This window comes from Saccostrea echinata, unplaced genomic scaffold (assembly GCF_033153115.1).
Source record: "Saccostrea echinata isolate AGI-Se365-2 ecotype Australia unplaced genomic scaffold, CSIRO_AGI_Sech_v1 ptg000038l, whole genome shotgun sequence".
In the NCBI taxonomy this organism is placed as follows: Eukaryota; Metazoa; Mollusca; class Bivalvia; order Ostreida; family Ostreidae; genus Saccostrea; species Saccostrea echinata.
The window spans coordinates 2088191-2103851 of NW_026889787.1; the positions used below are offsets into that span (position 1 = coordinate 2088191).

At 31.4% G+C, this 15661-nt stretch overlaps 1 protein-coding gene across 1 annotated transcript; it reads right to left on the reverse strand.

The window, feature by feature from the left end:
* Window positions 1–1791: 1791 nt before the first annotated feature.
* On the reverse strand, window positions 1792–5135 carry LOC133200290 (baculoviral IAP repeat-containing protein 2-like). Its single transcript, XM_061336110.1, has 5 exons — window positions 3366–5135; window positions 2869–3052; window positions 2375–2566; window positions 2199–2267; window positions 1792–2079 (listed from the first exon to the last, which is right to left on the reverse strand). Exons 1-5 carry the CDS (start codon window positions 5040–5042, stop codon window positions 1883–1885), a joined length of 2319 nt encoding a protein of 772 aa, XP_061192094.1. The 5' UTR covers window positions 5043–5135; the 3' UTR covers window positions 1792–1882.
* Window positions 5136–15661: the final 10526 nt, after the last annotated feature.

Here is a 15661-nt window from a genome sequence, read left to right on the forward strand (position 1 = left end):
TAAAAATAATGTGTTTTATTTTCATAAATAATTTTTTAGCAAAAATTAAAAAAAAAAAAGCTTATCTGATTTTTCTTGACATTTTCTATTAAATATTTATATTATCCATTTATTTAGGGCAAACTTTGAACTCTAACGGATCTTATTTGCAATTAAAACATTCTTTTCATTTTCTCCTCAAAAAACCCCCCAAAATTCATAAAAATTAATTTAAACTAAATAAATATCAATCTTTCCATACTTAAGCCATATTTCAGAGGAGGTGTCTTAAAGATCTGTCAAATAAAATTTCCGTGAACATGTAAGAATAATAAATATTGAAAATAATTTATAATAAATTATTTATTACATGTACATGTACATGAAAAAATATTTAATTGTTTAGTGCCTTCAATTATAGCAAGTATTTAATCAATAAATCTGTGCTTTAGTACACAGTTTTATCAGTAAATATTAAATTATTTGATTCTGACTACTTTGTTCAATCAATTTAACACAGGTAAACTCTACCTGGACCCCTTAGAGAGCCTCTTAATTGAGTGTGATAATTAAATAGTTGTTTTAGCCAGTAGACGTTCGGGGAATAAACCGTTCTGAGATTGGACGTTTCGATAGCAATTACCTGACCACGCGCCAACCTCTTTTATGTGCCCAGCTTGATTCACAGAAATTCGCCGTCATCTAGAAACAATATACGAGCCCCCCTCCCCATAAAATGAATGAACACAAAATAGAATAAAATAATTGAAAGAAGATAATTAGACACTGTTGGCATGAATTAAGTTTAAAAATTATGAAGATTACTTAATCACATATTTTATTTGTGGATGCAGATGTTAAAAAAAATCACAAATAGTACACATACGTAAATATTGTTTTTGGTGTAAAATAGATTGGAGTTTAATTTTAAATTGCATTATCTTCGGATGGCATTTATTTTTATTTAAGAAATTTAAAGTACAAACATTTTCAATAATTCTTCACCACGTAGTGGAAGAAATGTCAAAATCATGGTTCGAATTTTCTCTAAATTCCTTATTCGTAAATGAACATCATGGGCGCTAGTGTCAGCCAGGGAAATTAATAATTTCTAGATGGTTAATGTACTCAAGAGAAATGGAACTCTTTTTTCAATATTTACACGTACAGTGTACCTAGTAATAATTTATTTGCTGACAATTAAGAAGTCATTGATAAGATTGCTTTGTAGCTTACAATCGAGATTTTTTTTTACATATAACTTTTTAAAAAAGTATTTTCTTTATACATGATATTTTTTTTAAATATTGATGAAAATGTTGAGTTTATCAATTTCTTGCAAAAGTATTATTTGGTTTCACTACTGTTTCACTCAGAATTACATATGTAGACAAGAAACTTGTGTAATGTTGATCATGATCACCATAAAGACTTCCTGTATAATGCAATGTGTATATGAATTTTTGGCATCTTGAGTATAAGGCCACTCCAGATAAATAACATCTGTACTAATAAGACCGCTCCCTCCTCTCAGGTAACCGTACGGTAAAAAAACTGGGTTTTTAAGGAGAATATATGCACCAACTGAAAAAATCCACCGTTAGGGCAAAAACTGTTTGTTTCTTTATCATTACTATTATTTGAATTGCAAGTCGTAAAATAAAAATTACCTTTTATTGAACAACTGAGTTAAGCAATTGTTTTCAATTTTCTGTGTTATATAATGTTCGAATGGTTGACATGCAGTTCATTTAACAAACTTTTTTTGCACAAATATTATCAATGATGATTCATTACGAAAAAGCATTGAAAAATAAAATTAAATGTTATCTATCATATTTCAACATACATAATTGTTGTTAATAATATCATGCTTTAAATAAAAAATATCCCCAAAAAATTATTAAACCAGCCATGTTTTAACTGTCCCTTTTACAAACTGTCGACATATCGGACACTTCCTCATGGCCGGAGCACAGTCTGAACAACAGCAGAGATGACCACAAGGTAACATTGCGATAGAAGCCTCGTTCTCAAGACATATTTTACAAAGCCGTAGATCCTTTAGTTTTCTGTTTTCTTCAATGAGTGACCTTGTCTCTGAGTAAAGAGAAAAATAAAATTTTCAATAATGGGTATTTGAAAGATTTAAATGAAGGGATAAACGGATATATTTTACATTTTATTAGCTTTACATGACTACAATCAGTGATCAGTACCTTCAACTGACATGAACTCCAACGACTGGCTAACAATGTTCCTATCTCTTTGATTATGCGTTTGAAAATCTACAAAGCATATTTTAATTTTCTATTTAAGATTCCAGTTTCTTTGTCAAATAAACCAATCTCTCAACCATGTTTAGAATTGAACAGTTATATTTTTATCTACTCACCACTTCCTTCCTTCATTTCTTCAGAATTTGTAGCTTTGCAAGTGTCTGCTTTAAGTTTTTTTGATTTCCCTTCGTTTGTTAATTTTTCTTGCAAGCTTCCTGATGCAGACGGCGATAACGTGTCTTCTCCAGTTGACTCCTCTTCAGCTAAGACTATTTCTAGTAATTCTTCAGCCTTTATATTAATCGATTCTGAAATTTTAATACACACTGTAATAATTCTAATAATAAGGATTATGAGTAAAATAGAATTGTACACCTATATCGCACTGTTAATTGTCTGTATATTATTGTGTCCTCATTTTTTGTCAATTTCAGTGTTATCATCGCCCTCTTAAATTTCTAAACGATTTTGTCCATACTCAGTTGTTAAAAGATTACTCTTGGCGACACTGCTTTTGTCCCTTTTAATTTTGCTCCCTTGCAAAGGTTAAAACAAAACAGGGTCGAAAATTTTCTCTATACCAGTATAACAGTATCAATATTATGTTTACCTTTCGTTTCTTTCAAGAGATCAAACGCTTTTTGAATGGTTGGAGATGAGTAGCCCATTTCAAGCAGACTTTGAAAACCTGGATGGATTGTGAGGCTTTGTACAGAATTATTGGTTTGTCTGTAATTGTTTATGATACCATTCGCTTGGTCGTCGTGATAACCATTCACACCTCCTAATGCCTCCTTAAAATAAGAAATTCTAACACAACATGCATAATGAAAATCAAACAACAATACATGAATAAATACTGTAAACCAACGATTATTCTTTTATTCGCTTTTAGCCCGTTTAAAATCAATCCGCAACGATTAATTTACGCTACTGAGAAAACATAATCTACAAATAAAAAGCCAAAAAAAAAAAAAAAAAAAAAAATGGTTCACAGCGATTAATATTCCCGAGTTAAAGTAGGTCCAAAACTCGTGGATATTTCTCGCACGCTAATAAAAGTTAGTTTATAGTATACATACAGCACCATTTCTAAGAAATACTTACCTCTTCTAGGTGTTCAATTTGCACCAAAGCAACAAACTCGTCTCCTTTGTTCTGTCTCAGAAAAGCACACTTCGGAAACCATCTGGCATGTTCTGTCCAAGGATCGTCAACAGGTTCCCAGTTTCTTAATCCTCCTCCGCAGAAGAAACATCGGGTGTAATCTCCATAGCCTGCGTAAAGAAATCCTGCAATGGCTAAGTCTCTGGGATTCTGTGTGATACTTGAAGGCCAGTCTGTAAAGGAACTTATTCTCACTGCTAATACTGAATAAGAAGGATATTTTGGACGGTCAAAGTTAATACCTAGTGGATCCAAGTCTCGAATGAATGCATTAATCTTTTCTTGCTGAGCTCTAGCTTTTGTGAGCTGATCACTTGGTGGTCTATTGGAAGAGTGATTTTGTACACAATCTCTAATGTTTCTGGATATACCTTCATTTTTGACTGAAGCTTTTGATCCATTTCCTGATCCATTAACAAACGATCCAGTTATTCTTATTTGACCTTCATTTTGACTCACACAACTTTCATCAATTCCATTTGCTTCATTCCCTCCAATCTGAATATTACTTGTAGAATTTGAATTAAGAAGCGGACAGTTTGGCGAGGCAGCTCTATGAATAGTTTCAACATTATCGTCTTTTTTCCAGTCATCTTTTTTAAATCCACAAGCGAAACATATAACAGTGTTTTCTTCCTTGGAATAATAAAACCCCTGACGAGCAAGCTTCACCGTTGATACTGAGCTGGAAGACGGAAAATTGTGAAATGAACCTAATCTTACAAGTTCTAAATTCAATGAATGACAAAAGGTTTGTTGGTCATTACTTCCCTGATTTTGATTTATTTCTCTTTCTACAAATTCGTCAAGATTTCTAGAAATACCATATACCGGGAAAAGATGAATAAATCCATTCCTTATTTGAGGTAATCCGAACAGAATGAACTTTAGATGATCCTTAAAATTCGAATATATGTTTTTTCTGATACAACCTGATTGTATTTTATTCTGATAATGCTTTGAACAATACTGATGCTCAAACTTCCTGATATTTTCTTTGATTACACCTATAACGTTGGAATATCTTTTTGTTATTGGATTGGTCCTGAGATACTTTCTGTAAATCTCATCGACTGTTCTGTTACCCTTTCTAGAATAAAATAAAGGTAAATACCTTCCTGGAAAATATTTTTCTATACGGCATTTCTCCAAATTTAACTGTGAATGTTTCTCTTGGGTCTTTTTGTTTTTCTTTCCTCTGGCAATTAAACCAAATTTTGAAGAGCAAAATACCTTGCATTTCTTTTTCCGATCTCTTCGAAATACTCCTTTACTTTCCTTGTGCAAAGCCGTTGGAGGAACTCTTTTAAAGTCGCCTTCAATCTTACTGACAATTTCTTCTATCCTTTCTACATGTTTGCAAAGAAGGGAACTGTGGTACACATATGATTGATGTGATTTATGTGGCTTATCCTCTTTTCTTCTTGAAAATTTCGGGAAAACATTTCTCTTGCAAACAACAAATCGTTCTCTTTTTGATTCGTGTGATATTTTGCTACTTCTGCATTGTTTACTTCTCAGCTTGCTGCAGTATACTAATCTAAGATTAGTTCCTTCAGAATCATTTTCATGACCGCTATCTTGATTAACTCCGGATGAAATATCAACTTTCCTCATATTTTTTAGACATTTTTTGCCAGCATATCTTTCGTCACCGATCGGGTTCCTGTGACATTCATGAGTTTTACTGATGTCTTCATCTGACACCAACTTGACCTTTAGCTGACGCCTTCTTTCTGACCTTGACCCTATCTCTTCCTCGTAACTCATCTATTTCTACGTGATTCCGCCTTTCTTTGATCTTGTAGATAATCGTCTGAATTAGATAAAAAACGAAATTATACAAAGGGTTACATTAACAAATTGGCAACTTTTGTGATTTTTTTAAGCATAGTCTAAAGTACCTTGGTATTGATTCTGGAAAGTTCATAAAAAAATGACATTGTTCACTTTTTAAAACGTAGTCATATTTCCTCTACGGAAAACAGTCATCTTTTCCTGCAAAAGACAACGTCAACGAATTCATAAAATGTTAATATGGTTACATTTCCTTTTCCCTCTTGTTAGAACATAATCCACGCCTCAAACTCTTTCTTTACATAAAACATTTATTAATAATTTGTATGTGTTCTCTCATCGAATTATGAATTAAAGATCAATGCCTAAAAGCTCGGATGAAAAATATAAGATTAACATTAACGTGACTGTTAAACCAAGTGAGGACAGAAATCTTTACTTGTTAGCAACAAATGAAGATTGATTGATTGTATTATTTTCATTTAAGACACACTTAAGGGCCCTCTACACACTTAAAGATACTGTTTTTTGGACATTGGGGAATTTTTGATATATAATGTTAGAGGTGTTCATATTGATTGATTGATTGTATGTTTGTTTGTTTAACGTCACATTTGAGAGTATTTCACTCATACGTCTCTTAAGTCTATTATGAGTGAAAAATTCTCGAACGGTACGTAAAACTACACACAATCAATCAATCATATAGGATTGTACATTTGTCAAGTCTTGATATAATCCCAATGTTTATAGTATAAGGCATGTTATTAACTATAGTTATTATAACTGAAAATCTAAAAATAAAATTTAAACTGTTATAAACATATGTGACTAAAGTTGCAAAATTAATGTGACTGTTTACTAAGTCCAGCTTCAATGTCAAGATCAAATAACGTAAGTCATGCAGAAATTTTACTTACATTACTGCATACACTCCAACTTAAGAAATAACACTAATGATGCCTTGCAGTAATACGTGTCACTTGACAAATATCAGATGACGCCGTGACGTGGAAATATAAATAAGCCATCAACAGTTGAATAAATGGCTAAAGGTTAACAACCGACGAAGAGAGAGAATGTATAGTCTTTGTGAATGTTTTATGTCCGTTTATTGTTGAATATCATCACTGAATGTCCATTGAAAACTTTGAAACTGCATAATGTGCTTTGAACTATTTGTACCATACAACAATCAGGCACATACACTGCTTGAGAATATTGATTTTTTCAGTCAACATCTCATATATAATACAAATATTGCACGGTACATGCATTTAATTTAACAAAAATTTACTTCTTCAGTAAAAAAAAAAAAGTCAATGAATGTTCATTGAAATGTTGAGCTTTGTAATACACTTGGGAGAAAATGTCTTACTGAAGATTGCTATAAATACTAAACGTTATACTTACTGTATCCCTAACAAAAAAATACTATAGTAAACTATAGTTAACTATAGTTTACTATAGTTAACTATAGTACCAAAGTAAAAACTTTGGAACTTTGATTTACTATAGTAAAAACTTTGGAACTTTGAATTACTATAGTGAAAACTTTGGAACTTTGATCTACTGTAGTGAAAACTTTGGAACTTTGATTTACTTCAGTGAAAACTTTGGAACTTTGATTTACTATAGTAAAAACATTGGAACTTTGATTTACTATAGTAAAAATTTTGAAACTTTGATTAAGTACGATAAATCCTGTGGAATTATGTTTTTGATTCCCATTCTTTACATTTTATGATATTTCAAGTTTAAGATTCATAAAAGCTTTAGAGAACATTTTTAAAACCCGACCCCTCCCCTAAAAGAATAATGTACAAGATATGAATTTTAATGTAAAGGTTGTCGCTTGCGCCGATAAATAAGCAATATTTACTTCAATGCATTTAATTTTAATGTTATGCAGATGTAATGTAATTCTCATTTATGGACAAAAAATAATATTTTATTGTGTCATTTAGAATCAAAATATCTGCTTCATCAACTTCAGTCAACATGTATTTTTTTTTAATTTATAAATGTAAATATTGCATTTGAATTAACTACTTTGTATATTTAAATAAAGATGTACAACAAAAACCAGCCCCAACCAACCCCATATCCACCCCTCCCCTAAAACGGCTAAATAATAAAAAAAATTAATAAAAATACCTAAGTTGTTAAACTAATAAAAAAAACTTTGAACTTTGATTAAGTATAGGGAAAACTTTGAAACTTTAATTAACTATAGTAAAAACTTTGGAACTTCGATTACTATAGTGAAAACTTTGGAACTTTGATTTACTATAGAAAAACTTTGGAACTTTGATTACTATAGTGAAAACTTTGGAACTTTGATTTACTATAGAAAAACTTTGGAACTTTGATTTACTATAGTGAAAACTTTGGAACTTTGATTTACTATAGTGAAAACTTTGGAACTTTGATTTACTATAGTAAAAACTTTGGAACTTTGATTTACTATAGTGAAAACTTTGGAACTTTGATTTACTATAGTAAAAACTTTGGAACTTTGATTTACGATAGTGAAAACTTTGGAACTTTGATTTACTTTGGAACTTTGATTTACTATGGTAAAAACTTTGGAACTTTGATTTACTATAGTAAAAACTTTGGAACTTTGATTTACTATAGTAAAGACTTTGGAACATTGATTTACTATAGTTAACTATAGTAAACTATAGTTAACTATAGTTTACTATAGTATTTTTTTTGTTAGGGATCATACATCCCTTATATTTTATGTGTATACCTGATAATTTTAATGTATTTATATAAGGAAAATAAGGAAGTAAGAGAAAGGGAAAGGTAAGGAATTAACTAAATGCATAACTGTAATACATGAAATGTAAATATATCAAATTTTTGGTGAAATTTCCTTGACGTAAGCGAGGAAATAAAAATATAATAAAAGTTATGATTGGTTCAAAACACCAAATCAGCAATTGTGACAGATTTATTTTAAGACTTTCATCCTTTATTTGTATCATTGCAGTGCAGTTCAACAAAATTCTATCATATTTAAGAAATTAAAAAAAAAAAAAAAAAAAAAAAAAAAAAAAAAAAAAGGTTCAAACTAATTTTATACCTTTTAAGCAATTTGCAATCATAAAGGATGCCTTAACTGTTGTTTGTTTTTCACGGTTTTTTTTTCTCTCTCGTTTTTAAAAGCGATTTTTATAGAAAATCATCATCACTCATCTCAAAAAATGTGGGGAAAAAATCGACGATCAATTCGCTGAATAGCTCTGCCTATTAGGACAGATGATTTTCCTATATATCTGTATATTAGGCTGTTCCGAGTACTACTTTTTAAAAAATGGTAGCAGAAGTATTTCAGATTGAACCCCAAAACCCAATTACATGAAGCAGTGTTTTTTAATTAACGCTATTTGAATATTGAATCAAAAGTATTCTTGGAATATTTGATATTTTGGGTTATTATTCATTAAGACCTTAAAAAACCTAATAAGCATGGATAAGTAAATTAATAGGTTACTGTTTCGCTCGTATGATGTATGAATAGACTCAAAATTTGAATACTTTATCAATGAAATTGATCAGAATCGTTGTTCCAGCTACAAATCTTTATCTATATTCCGTTTTGTGCCCCTTCCCCGGGGTATAACCTTCCCTTTTTATACTCCAAATACTTATCCGTTTGCAGAGAAACGTTTAAGAAAAATTTTCCTTATTCTTACTGAGGATTAGTCTGTTTGATTTGCCCCTAAAATTGGAAGTTTTTGAAGTTTATCTGACAGATACGTGATATTCAATTAAGCTGATCATGGACTTGGCACATTGAACATTCACCCTGGACTATGATTGTTTAAGTACGATTTGAACACCCACTCTAGACAAAATATTTCAATTTCCCTTATAATCAGACATGAATTCTCTTTCTATGAGTGTGAATGATATGTAAGGGTTAATTATTTGATTGTTTCTTAAATTTTGTTCTTGTAGGTGTAAACATCAAAGAAATATAATTATACATTATAAAGTAATACCGAAAATGTTTAAACAGTTTGACGAGAACGTTGTCAGGTTAATAAGTCTCAGTTATTGTTTGATTGTAAGATCAATTATAGATTTTTTTGTAGAATAAGACGTAAATTTCAAAGATATCTATCAGATTCCAACTTAATAAAATTACCAGAAAGCTATTTTTAGAGGGAATAGAACCCCTGCATCCACTCCACTGATTTTCCTATTTCTTCATGTTTTACTTCAAAGTAGGATTCATTGCATTTGCTATAACGAATGAGAACTCGAGGATATAAATTGTGATATTCAAATGCAGTGTATTTTAAAATATATTTATTCATCATTCATCTACTTTTTTTTAAAATTTGAAACAAGGAAGTTAAAGATAAAAAAGATCATTTTATGCAAACATTTGAGGCAGGTTGTTTCAGCATTATATTTACCTTTAACTTTTAAATTCATTTTTGTGTTAAGCGATAAAATAATTACTTTTATCCAACATTTAGAAGTATGCTCCAGTACTCGTGTACCTTGCAGTAACAGGAGACTTACAGTTTGTGAATGTTACATACATGAATATACTGAACATCTCTTAGTTTCTTGTTTGTTAATTGCTTTCCTCAAAATGTTTTAAAAAATCTTTGAACATAAATATGATTAAAGAATAATTGAAGAGGAGAAAATACCCGCTATTATATCAGGTACGCAGTAGGGTTAAGGCGCGCTATCAAAATATCGGCGATTTGTGTGTTTGTGTGTGTGTGTGGTAATCTTTTCTTTCAGATGTTTCAACAACACTATGAGGTGTCTGTCTGCATGATTATCATCCAAGTTGCTGAAATTTTTAAGACATCTATCAGAAGTGTTTATTCCAATTCATTTGTTCATTGGTAACACAAATTAACTGACCGCCCTCTTACAGGTCGAGAATATGTCATTTCAGTGATTTATTACAAATGAATTTCATGAAATATCGAAAGGTGCTACTAGCCAACACTAAATACAACGTACATCAACAATTTGAATGGAGAACGTGGCAAGATTAGTTTGCATCCGTCTATCATGCAACCTATGGTAGCCCATGATAGTAAATCATTATAGGTTTAGGAGAAAACGAATAGACCATGACGCTTGACCAAGACAGAAACAGTTTGTCTGAAAGACATTTGTCCCAAAGAAAGTTTTTGCTTAGAGTCAATCTGTTTGTTGGACTTGTCACAAGAGATATTTCTGAATGATCCCAAAAAAGAACCTGCTGGTAAGGAGGGAGAAAATTAGGAGGAGTTAAACTAGAACGCTCCACCCAAGTTTATATCATGTAGTGGGATCAACAAGAAAACGAAAACACGAAAAGGAAAACTAGAAAATTTGTTAATACAACTGAAAATCCAAATTTATATATTAAACGTTTATTGGTCCCTTGCTAACCTATCTATACTGTACAAAGCAAAGATGATTTTAAAATTTGCCATTGGCGCCTCCTTTTTTAATAGAACAATGCACTCAAATTGAATTTTATATAGGATGTTTAACAATGACTCATCAATACTATGTGGTTCAAAATATTAATAGATGTCTTTATAAGCTTGAGACTGGTTAGTTCTAAATGTTTTTCGACCTAATTTTGATGTAGGGAGATATACAAGATATCCCTATAGTTGAAGTCGTTTACATTGTTTCCATTTTAAAAGCGTCATTGACTCAAATAAAACTATTCTAAAACCTCAGTCAAACACAGAACTATAATGTGTTTTGCAAAGCATGAGTATCACGCTTCAAGAAAAAACTAATGAACTTAATGCTTTTGAAAAGGGACTCATTAGTGATGAACCAGGTATCATGGTGGGAAATACAATTGCAAAAACCAAATCATCGCAAAACGTTTAAGTTCTAGTCATGAACAATACTCAAACTTTTCAAAATCAAGAGAGGGGGTGTCATAGGTCCGACAAATCGACAAATGTTGTCGATGACCAATCAATCATAACACCGATTCAAGACAAAAGAAGAGCAATAAAGAAAGAAATGAAACCAGAACTTAATTTTGCCCCAGATCATGATAAACACACCTGCAGTGTCAGGACAGAGGAATTTCTGGTACGTCACACACAATCAAGTTTACATCTGTATATTTAAAATTACTGGTCTCGGCCGACTACAGAATATTATTTAATAAAACTTGTAAATTAAAAAAAAAACACATTAGCTGTCTGGAGTCACAAAATACTATTTTGATGGATTTATCGCTAATTTTTCAACATTACAGGAATACATGATTACAATACATGTAGAATGTTCCACTCACAGTGCAAATGTAAATCAGAGACGTTATTATCTTTAGTAAAGCTAAGCAGTTTTAAAAACTAGTATAAAAATCATTTGCAATTTCTAAGAAGTGTGAAAAAATGGCTTGTCTCTTTTCAATCATGTGTAAAGTTCGGCGAGAAATAGAAGCTAATTATTGATTGTGCAAACCAAACAATGGGCCCTAATTAAAGTAAAATAACGGTTTAGCATTAGAGAAACAGTACGTAATTTGGAGATTCATTTTTAGCTTTTAAATTTATATATTTATCCTCATGATCTTACTGTGGCGCTAATATTTTACTGTGGCGGAACTATGGAGCTGATTTTTAACTGTGTGTTAAATTCAACTGTGGCGGGGGCGACACGTTAGACGGTCCATCGAGAACCCTGCTTTCTCATAAATTGAGTGACAATCAAACACGTTGGTCCACAGTCGAAAAAGAAGAATCTAATATTCATTTTGCCCCTAAGAGATTCCCTATTCAAACCTGAGATTCAGCTTAGTGAAGAGCAAGCCGAAGACCCTGAACTACTAAGGAGTGTTGGTCAAGTACAGCTATGCATAGCAAAGAATGCAGTACATGACAAACATCTCACTATTGACGACGTGTTGAATTATCTATCAAATGCTGATAATGTTCCAGTTATAAGACTATCTGTGCCAACATATTATCGTTATTTTGTATTTAAGCAGCATCGTAATGACCATGGTCATTTGGGAATTGACAAGACATTTGATGCAATCTATAGCCAATTTGTACAAAGCGCTTAAGAAGACAAATATTAATGTAATCTCTCTCTCTCTCTCTACCGTCATGGTAGCTCAGTCGGTAGAGCGCTTGCTCCGAGATCGGAAGATCGTGTGTTCTAATCACAGCCGCGACTGACCTAAGTCGACAAATAAATAGGTAGCAACTGTTCCTTCGCCAAAGGCTCGGTATTTTGATGAGAAAGTTGCGAGTTCTTCGGATGATACCTTAAAAACCGAGGCCCCATGTCACGGAAGGCGTTGGCACGATAATGAACCCTTACTGCTCAATGGCCCTGAGTGCCGAGTAAAGGTCTAAATTTGAAGACTTTCACCGGTATATGGTGACGTCTCTATATGAGTGGAAAATTCTCAAACGGGACGTAAAGTAACAAACAATATCTCTCGATCGATCGATCTACAGAGAGAGAGAGAGAGAGAGAGAGAGAGAGAGAGAGAGAAGATGACGAACACTGAAAAAATGATCAATTTTACACACTTATGCAACCTCTTAAGATTCATATTTTCTATCATAATGTACTACACTTCAGGGAAAATTCGAAAACGATTTGAAAACAGAACAATCATGGACTAAACGCTCATCTGAGCCATTTTTGCCATGATGTTCGACAGCAGATTTTTATATAATTTTCCTCCTTTATCTCGAAAAAATCTGACTCCGTTTTGCAGATCAAAGAGATATGATTTCATCAAAGTGGAGTCAACACAACACTGGGGTGCTTCAGTATCAATGGAAATAATATGGCTCTGCTGATCTGTATAAATGCATTATGTAAAATTTGAATCTCTGCGTTCGGCCAAATTCTTACGCAAGGGTTTATAATATATTTTTTTTAAATGAATAGGGATAACTTTGATTTATTTTGCATTTGAATACTTGCCATTTTTGAAAATATTTCTCCCTATAAACTCTCTTGTTAAGCTCCAAAACCTTTTGTAACTTCAACCTATTCCTGAGGGCCCTGATCTTAACAAACTTGAGTCTAAGTTACCTGATGATACATGCATATGAATTTCCCTAATAATGAGTTTGTTGCTCATAAGAGGATAAATTTTAAAGGTTCTTCATACATATTTCTACATAAACTTGCTCTCCTAATGTTGCCTTACTCTACACCCTATGATTTTAACAAACTTGAATTGTGGAAAAGTTTACGATAACGCCGACGTCAACAACAGTAACAAAGACAATGGATATAGTTTGTTCAGAAAAGGTCTTGAGCCTTTTGCTCATGTGAGCTAAAATTTAAAACAGATTATACATTTATATCTTCTTGAACATATTTATTTTCTCAATAATTTACTTATATTACTTATAATTTACTCACAGTTTAAAATGTTCTAGCGAAAGAAAATGTCCTGTATGAAAGTAAAATACCATTACTACACACTCTTCACATGTATATCAAATAAATCATTTTTTAAATTCTTTGCCTGTGGTCCAAAACATATCTCACGAACTGTTACACTCTGCAGATATATGTATGTTAAAGTTTAAAGATAAAACCTAAAGAAAACAACTAAAAAACGTAACGAATCTTACCCTAAGTAAATACTTTAACGGCATCATAAGAAGAAGTCTGGATATTATTTCATTTAAATCGGAACTTTAAGGATTAACTAACAAAAATTACTGACCGATTTATGAATGTAAAGTAATGTTCTACACGACCTTATGTTTGTTTGAAATGAACTGAAAAAAGGAATGAATACTCAAAATTATAAACATGTCAACATCGATAATAATGTAAAAAAGGTGTGGCATAAACACTCTATACTGATATTTTTCAATAAATAATATATTACTGATGATAACTCCTTTAACAGGGTAGTAAATACGTATTTTATTATTAACAGTGTACAACAAATATCAAATAACATCTTTTCTTTTGTTCTGTTTTGTTTTTGGTATTAAAAAGACCTTATATCAAAAAGTACTTGCAACAAATGTAGTAGATGTAGTTGCGTGTATTTTATTATATTTTAAACGCCTGACAAAAAGAGTACAAAGATGACACAGATGCATTTGATAACCTTTCAGGCTTGCATAACGAAAACGTGAAACGGTAGTTGATTTGTTATACAGAATGAGAGAGATAGTTACATGTGTACAAATATATCATAACTATATCGAATTACTGAGTACAGTGCAAATTTATCTAGTATTTCTTTTTTCAGTGGGCTTAAGGCAATTGAGAACAATTGTATATGAAAAATGTCCAAACATTGTCATTGGAATTTTGAAGAAAAAAAAAACAGTGTTTGTTAGAAAAAAAAATCATCAAAACATTTCATTTTGTCAAAAGGTAGATGTATAATAGAAATAATATTTCAGTCAAGTTTTCGGAAATTGAAAACTATATTATTCAAAAAAGTGCACTTAATAAAGCGCGATTGCACTTAGTGAACAGATGATTCCTAATAGTAGCTATGCACCAGCATAACCTCACTATTGCCACTTCAACGATGATTATCTGTATCAATTATTTCATTAGTGATAAAAACATTCAATATCAAGAATGACACAAGACCAATTTCCTTTGACAGAGGGCAAGTATTAGTATTTTAAAACAGTTTAATCTGTGACAGATATTGAAATATAGTATGCAGAGTGACAGTAAGCAGCAAAAATGAGCAAAATTTTATATTATAAATACTCTAGGTTTCCGCGCACCTCGACATAATGTTTAGCAATAAGATATAGTGTTGGTGCCCTTTTGTTTAGGTTTAGTAAATACAAGTATCGCTTTTGTGAAGTTTATACATTCATTTTATATTTCAGAAATGTTTTTACACGTAATATAAATTATTATTTTTATAAAGCTCTTAAAAATAGGTATTTTCTTGATTTATAAAGGAATACAACATAACTAACTGCACTTTGTATGGTCTCTAGTTCTTTTAAGAAAAAAATCAACCAATTGCCAACAATTAAATTACATTAAATATGTCTCGTATTCATTTGGGAGGGAGAGGATCGTCCTTAATGTGTTTGTATGGTTGTGATTATTTATCAAACAAGTTACTTTACTATCCATTTTCACAATAACAGTAAATTTCTATGAATGAGTAGGTCTTATTTAACATGGGGATATGCTTCTCATAAAAGAGAATGATATCTTAGAATAGTTTCCTGAAGGTCAACATATCAGAGGTGCAGTGATAAATCATTCATTAGTGTTAAATCCCTTTCGACAGACTTCTTACAGCAGACAAATTTCATTAGTTAGCTACGATCATGTGCAGTTCCTGGAAGTAGGATAAAAAAGGCATAGACTTCCTCGTTTTTTATTGCATGTAAATTTACATTGTACATATAAAAATAAATCTGGTATCCCCAAAATCTAAATATTTTATAAAAGCGTTATAT

What these genes read in the sequence shown, in the direction of transcription:
- LOC133200290 (XM_061336110.1), bottom strand. Translation starts at nt 5,042, where the DNA reads ATGAGGAAAGTTGATATTTCATCCGGAGTTAATCAAGATAGCGGTCAT. An exon ending in TCTCTTGAAAGAAACGAAAG is followed by an intron (nt 2,567 to 2,868) that starts GTAAACATAATA and finishes TTAAAATTTCAG; the next exon opens with AATCGATTAATATAAAGGCT. An exon ending in GGAGTTCATGTCAGTTGAAG is followed by an intron (nt 2,080 to 2,198) that starts GTACTGATCACT and finishes CTCTTTACTCAG; the next exon opens with AGACAAGGTCACTCATTGAA.